The following is a 6997-nucleotide window of genomic DNA, read 5'->3' on the forward strand; positions in this document are numbered from 1 at the left end:
CTACACCCCAACCATCTTCATTTTTATTCATTCTTTGACTTCACAAATTACCGTGACACCCTGTCAAAAACTTACTGTCACACAACAAACACAACACCAGCTTTTGAGTGTAATATTAATTTCACCTTTTAAATTTGGTACACAACATTCCAATAAACTCCAAACGTTATTGTCGGGTCCAGACAACACACACTTCACAACACAGCTACAACAATAATACTACAACACAGCATCTCTCTCTTCTTCTTCTCTCTCTCTTTTGTTACCGTTAATCATGGCAGACTACGAAAACAACCACCACCTTCAACAACATCATCAACAACAACAACAACAACAACAACAAGTAGTTTCACGAGAAACAGCTTTCCAAGCACTGAACACGATCATCCAGCTCCATTTCGAGAAAACCCTCGAGAAGAAACGTTCCATTGACCTTCAAAAAAAGGAACTCCACAAGCTATTCCAAATCTTCTTCATTTTCCTCACTCTACTCTTCATGGCACAGTCAACCTCATCTCGTCTTCAATGTCGTCACTGTTGGATCCCCATCACGCTTCTCTCCATGGCCCACCTCATCTTCTATGTCTCCGTGGCGCAGACTCTTAGATGCATTAATGGGTTCAAGTATCAGAGGAGGTGTCACAAGCTTACACTTGGTTTGGCTACTGAGAAGCTTAGGGATATGAAAATGAGGTTGAGTGGTGGGGGTGATTATGAAGCTATTGGGGATGAAGAGTTTGAGATTCATTATCAGGAACCTCCTGAGAGTTATTTTGGGAAGTTTAAGAGGAATTGGGCTCTTCATTTTGGGTTCTTGATCTTGATCTATGGTTTTATGATATCTTCTTCTGTTGTTCTTCTTTGTTTTTGAGGTTGTCATTTTGGGTTGTTTTAGTTTAAGTTAAAAATGCTTTGTAATGTAATACTATCATATTTTGATAGAGAGAAAGAGGTTAGTTTAATTGTAGCATTAGCTTGTTTTTGTTTTGATCTGTATGATTGAATTCATTTCCACTTAAGTGTCAATTCTGAAATGAAAATCACTCTTGTGCAATTTTTTAATCAGTCTTTTTCCATCAAAGAGGTAAATTGCAATAAGCAAATGAATTATTAAGAAACCACTTTATATAAGTCATCAGCTATAAACTAACTTATCCGCTATCGACTAATTTTACCAGACAGAGCCTAAATAATATAATTCTTAGGATTATTATACTATAATGGTACAACCAATTGAATTTGATCCTATATAGAGCTACACCAGTGACCAGCTTTGATGGAGATTAAGGAAGCTTTGAGAAGCCATCTTGTGTCTTCTAAGCTGGGGAGAGAGCATTGCATAATGTTTTGTAAGCATTTACACATAGTTTGAATTTTTCTTCAGCCATTGCCTGCATTAGCGGCAAGGTTAAGTGGGTTAGGTGCCTGACATTTGTTTAAGAGGTAGATGGGTTAAACAAGTATTTTATACTAACCTGTGAAGGGCCCTGATGTTTATCAGGATGCCATTTTAAAGCTGATAACCGAAAACTGCAAAGGCAATGAAGAGATATCAGCAATTTGTAATGTGTATGATATGTCTAGTACAAGACCTTGGATAAAACAAGAAGCCAAAAGCACTTACGCAATTTTAACATCTTCTATCTTTAATGGACCTGTTGGAGGCAAACCAAGAATAGTTCTATCAGAACTTGATCCTACAAAGCATGAATCATCTTTATCATTAACGTCATATTCATCATCGCTTGCACTTTTCCATTTGTTTGTGTTTGTCCAATTTGTCTGTTCCCTCCATTCAAAGCCGTATGCGGGGTGTTCAGAAGAAGAGTCCCTCATATTGCTGTAGGACCAGGTATAAGATCGGTTACCAAATGTTGCATGAAATATCTGTTCAGGATGGCCATCAACGTCCTCACAAAAACTTTCTCTTCTGATTTTTTCTGAATAAACAATGGAGATCAATAGTTAGGAAAATGAACATTCGGTGTGTGTTTGGTGTTATGTAACATTGAATGTATGAGACTTTGGAAAAGCATCTACATTGTAGCTTTTACATTACTTGTAAAAAAATTCCAAAACTTACACTACAGATATGATTTTAGAACCATGGACGCAGAACCAAACGAGCATGTTCGAATTACAAAACACCTTTAATCTATGTTCGGATTATTTGCTTGTCTAAAATGTACAAATAATAAAGTGTGATTACTAAAATGTGTACCAAGTCGTAATTATTAAAATGTGTGCACTTTCATAGTTTCCAGAATATGAATTAACCAGGAATTTGCCACAATTCCAAGGGGTATTTGTAATGTTTCAAAACCATATTGGATTTTGTTCAGTTTCATCAAATTAACATGCTACCAGATCCCCAACTTAAACCAGAAATGGAAATTTTAACTAATACAGACAAGTGATTGACAATGAGAAAGGAAAAGGAGCAAAAAGAATCCGCAAATTGAAAGGAACTCACGCTTAGTTTTCTTTTGTGGTTTTCCACCAAATCTTTGACCGGACTTTGGTTGTCCTTTATTGGGATGGCTGTTTGAACGATCACTGGAGTTTCCATCTTGTTTCCATTTTGTTTCTTTGTCCTACGAGAATGTACACCATAAAACACTGCCTTCGCATTTTTTACAGTAATTCTAATATATAAAATATAAAAAGTAGACCACAGTATGATGATCAAGGTGAAAGTAAAAACATTGTGCAAATGTCCGAAAACAGACAAGTCGCATTTTTTAAGACAAAACTGAATTCATTGGCCTCTTAGTCTCAACAATAGATAGTGCGAGGACATAAATCTGTGGCGACTGCTTGCAGCATCAGGGAGATAGACCTTTACTTTATTTCCGAATAATATATAAATTGATTGAAGGGCTATACTCAGCATGTGTTTTTCAGGTTTTAAATTGCAATGATCAGTCAAAAACTCTAGTATTATTCCATCCTCGTAGCAGTGTAGCACGGATTCATGCGCGCGCTATGGCACACAGAGACAGTGTGTATTTGTTCTTAATTATGCTCAGCATTGCCCATCCTACCCTCATTATCTATGACTACTGCAGCCATTGCTAACAAATTCATGAAGAAAATCCCATCTCAATAGCATAAACATTACTACAATTATCTTAATGCTAACAAATTCTTGCAACTGCAGTACACCTTAATTTAATCCACAAACTTTGTGCACATCATCAACAAATTTTAAGCAATCATTGCAACAGTAAATAAAACAAAAGATAATCCTAATCCAAATAGTAACATAAAATGACAGTTTCTTTGTAGAAAGCATACCTCAAATGAAAATCTTGAGGATCCACTATTGTAAAGGAGATTTTTTAGAGCTTTCTTTGCATCAGCGCGCTTTTGACGAGTTACAAATTTGATTTGATTCTGAAATTAAAATTTCCATCATCAGTGAAGAACTATATCAACATTTATATACCACATCACCAACAGAAAATGAATCTAAATAGTCATGATTTTTTTTCCATTCTAAAGTTAAATGCTGCAAACAAAGCATACCTTAGATGGTTGTTGTCCTCTTATATCCTGCAAGAACAAAAAAAAAAAACATTGCATTAGTTTCCAAACAATTCCAATAGACAAATGTAACAAATTCACAACACACAAAACAAAAAACTCACAGGATTGCTCTTCCATTTGTGACAGGAGCACGGGGTAGAATGAAAAGCTGAGAAATGCTCAACGGATGGAATAATGTGATTCTTCATGGACAAAAATTTTCGCCATCGCGTTGTTTGCATATCGACAGAAACAAAAGCGTTTGAAATTTGCTATGAGTATTGGAAGGAATCTGAAGCGTTATACGATGATGTGGTTTAAGGAGAAGAGTTTTGTCGTGGACTAAGGTTTGATTTTGAGGTAGTAAGAGAACACGCCGAGGTTGTCTCTGTAACCTCTCTCTCTTTCTTCTGGTTCTCCTCGACCATAGGATGAGCAGGCCTCACGTCCATAAATGGAAAATCATGGGCCTCAATGTTATTAAGAAGGATAGTACTATCTACACCGTGTTTTCATTTTGAGAAAATCTTACCCCCACCCCCTTGTGTTGTTAATTTAGGGGTGGGAATAGGCTAAGTTAAGTTAGACTTTATAAGAGCATCTCCAATGATGCTACTCATTTTTTGGTTTTTTATGGGACCCACCAAGCCACATCATCTTAAAGGAACTCATTCAATTTTTAGCTCCAACAGTGCAACTCTAAAGAATCTATTTGGGTCCCACAATTTTACATTATATATTAATATTTTATCATAATATTTCACTCATATTCAATTTTATCTCATATTGGATCCCACAATATATATATTTTAAGAAGAAATAATACAAAGCAAAGTTGCATTGTGAAGCAATGGTTTTCCAGTTGGCAATGTTTTTTCCATTTTCCAATGCTCCAAGCTGGCGAACGGTATGAAAGAACCATGGTTGGAGATGGTCTAAGATTTGAGTCTAGTCTACGATAAATTTACAAGGGTCTGAGTCTGACCTATGACTTACTATAAGCTCTTTTTCTCAGTCTGACCTGGTCTTTTCAAAAGTCTGGCCTGACCTAAAAGCCTCTTTTTCATTAAGATTTTTAATTAATTCATATTACTTAAGAAATCTTATAAGTCGACCTATATATGAATATTTAGGCTGACCTATTTAATATTTTTGTTCTAATATATATGCATATATAGGTCATCCTATTTAGACTAATTTTAATATATATGAAAATATAGGTCGGCCTATAGAACTTCATAGGATTTTTTTTAATAGCCTAAGTCTGGCCTATGTAATTAAATAGGCTTTTAAAAAAGCCTAAGACTGGTCTTTTTATCAAATAGGCCCAGCCTGACCCGACCTTAAATAGGCTAGGCTATAGACTCTATAGGCCGCCCTGGCCTAGTCCCATCCCTAGTTCTTATGCACCACGTGCCTTTCCAAAATTTCCTTTGTTTTCGGAGGTGTATTCTCGAACGCACCTTTTTTTATTCAACATTGATTTGTTCCATAGGTGCATCTACATAATGTTTCCAGTTATGTACCTCTTGAGCAATTTGATGTTAAACTCGCGCCAAACTCTTCTCCTCCCTTATTCTCAAAATTTCCTCTATTTTCGGAGGTGTATTCTCGGACGCACCTTTTTTATTCAACATTGATTTGTTCCGTAGGTGCATCTACATAATGTTTCCAGTTATGTACATCCGGAGCAATTTGATGTTAAACTCGCGCCAGACTCTTCTCCTCCCTCGTTCTCAAAATTTCCTCTATTTTCGGAGGTGTATTCTCGGACGCACCTTTTTTATTCAACATTGATTTGTTCCGTAGGTGCATCTACATAATGTTTCCAGTTATGTACCTCCGGAGCAATTTAATGTTAAACTCGCGCCAGACTCTTCTCCTCCCTCATTCTCAAAATTTCCGCTGTTTTCGGAGGTGTATTCTCGGACGCACCTTTTTATATTCAACATTGATTTGTTCCGTAGGTGCATCTACATAATGTTTCCAGTTAGGTACCTCAGGAGCAATTTAATGTTAAACTCGTGCCAGACTCTTCTCCCTCATTCCCAAAGTTTTTCATCTTCTCTACTCTCTCAAACTCTCTCAACCTCAACAATCAATCTTCCACCAAACTTGTTTTTTTCTCTCGAGTTCGGCAGAAAACATCAACATCAATGATCAACACACTCCAGCTCATTCAAAGCTCAATTTAATCAGTAACTTTTCGAGTTTCCAAGGTATTTTTGAGTATTTTTCGTAATTGAGTTAGAATCCACTTTTAGGTGTAGAAATCATTATATAGATTTAGAAACATAGTTTAGAAACAATGTAGGTATTGTTTGTTGTGTGAAACGGACAATCAGGGCCAAAAAATGAATTTTTCTAGGTTTTGAACAGTAACAGACGCCATTGCTGCATTTGAGATATTGCAGAACATTTTGTAAGTGCATCTACTGAACAATTAAACGTTAGGATAGTTTCGTAGATGTAGATCCGGAACAAACCTAGTTGTCACGAATGTTGGGTGCTTCCGTAGCTGTATCTACGGAAGCTTTCCTCGTTTGCATCTACGAAGTTAAAATTTTTTCCTTAGTTTTTATAACTTAATTGTATCTAATTCGAATTTATTTGTTATACCTTGTCGACATCATGGTTCTCTTGTGCCATCTCCTGATGGTGTTAACCCACTGCATGTGGGTGCTGATGCGCCTGAGGGTTACCAGGGGGTCCCTCCAACTTGTCTCTGTTGACAGGGTACGCTAATCATACCGCTAGACATGTATGACATGGAGAGGTAACATTGCTTAGACTTATTATTTTTTTTGTCCTCATTGGAATTTTTTTTTCTAACATTGCTTATTATTAACATTGTTTTCATTGGAAATTTTCAAGATAGGGAGGCCTAGAAGTTCTATAACCACGGGCGAAAGATATTATCTCTGTAGCAGCTTGAGGAGTCGTGGTTCCAAGATATCCTCAAAGCATTTGTTCTGATGGACCTATGTCAGATTGGGTACTCCATGATCCACAACGCGATACCCATGGCATTTCTAGAGAGATGACACCCTGAGACGTCCTTATTCCATCCACCTCATGGTGAGATTACTATTACCTTGGACGACATCTCATGCCTATTGCATATACCTATTAGAGGTGTCCTCCTCCGTCACGGTAGGATGACGAAGGAGGAAGCGAGAGAGCTTCTAGTTGAGGAGCTTGGGGGTGATCCACTCGATGCGCTAGAGAAGGTGGATAAGACCCGAGGCGCGCACGTGAGGTTTTCTTCTTGATCTAGAGATATGATGAGGAACTAATTGTGGCACGACAGGCTGCAGGTGACCTAGTTGAGGTGGGGATACACAGACCGCGTGTGCTCAGTTGGAGCACACTCAAGATGTGCTGCCTCGCCGTCGTCAGATAGTTGAGATAACGCAGGCAGGCATTGCGGGTAGCTTCTTCCCTGAGGAGTCTGGTGCCAAGCATATAC

General features: G+C 37.5%; 2 protein-coding genes across 2 annotated transcripts; one reads left to right on the plus strand and one right to left on the minus strand.

Annotated features, from left to right (window-relative positions):
* On the plus strand, positions 1 to 1031 carry LOC131661145 (uncharacterized). The gene has a single exon (XM_058930576.1). It carries the CDS (start codon positions 275 to 277, stop codon positions 869 to 871), a length of 597 nt encoding a protein of 198 aa, XP_058786559.1. The 5' UTR covers positions 1 to 274; the 3' UTR covers positions 872 to 1031.
* Positions 1032 to 1075: 44 nt separating this feature from the next.
* Positions 1076 to 3971, minus strand: LOC131661144 (uncharacterized). The gene is made up of 7 exons (XM_058930575.1): positions 3651 to 3971; positions 3529 to 3555; positions 3298 to 3396; positions 2474 to 2594; positions 1625 to 1940; positions 1476 to 1530; positions 1076 to 1391 (listed from the first exon to the last, which is right to left on the minus strand). The coding sequence occupies exons 1-7, from the start codon at positions 3768 to 3770 to the stop codon at positions 1317 to 1319; spliced, it is 813 nt and encodes a 270-aa protein (XP_058786558.1). The 5' UTR covers positions 3771 to 3971; the 3' UTR covers positions 1076 to 1316.
* Between the last annotated feature and the right edge of the window lie 3026 nt (positions 3972 to 6997).

The sequence above is a fragment of the Vicia villosa genome, linkage group LG3 (genome assembly GCF_029867415.1).
Source record: "Vicia villosa cultivar HV-30 ecotype Madison, WI linkage group LG3, Vvil1.0, whole genome shotgun sequence".
In the NCBI taxonomy this organism is placed as follows: Eukaryota; Viridiplantae; Streptophyta; class Magnoliopsida; order Fabales; family Fabaceae; genus Vicia; species Vicia villosa.

Coding starts and splice junctions, on each gene's coding strand:
- LOC131661145 (XM_058930576.1), top strand. CDS start 275: ATGGCAGACTACGAAAACAACCACCACCTTCAACAACATCATCAACAA.
- LOC131661144 (XM_058930575.1), bottom strand. CDS start 3,770: ATGCAAACAACGCGATGGCGAAAATTTTTGTCCATGAAGAATCACATT. Junction 1,941..2,473: donor ACCACAAAAGAAAACTAAGC/GTGAGTTCCTTT, acceptor TTGTTTATTCAG/AAAAAATCAGAAGAGAAAGT. Junction 1,531..1,624: donor ATAGAAGATGTTAAAATTGC/GTAAGTGCTTTT, acceptor TTGCCTTTGCAG/TTTTCGGTTATCAGCTTTAA.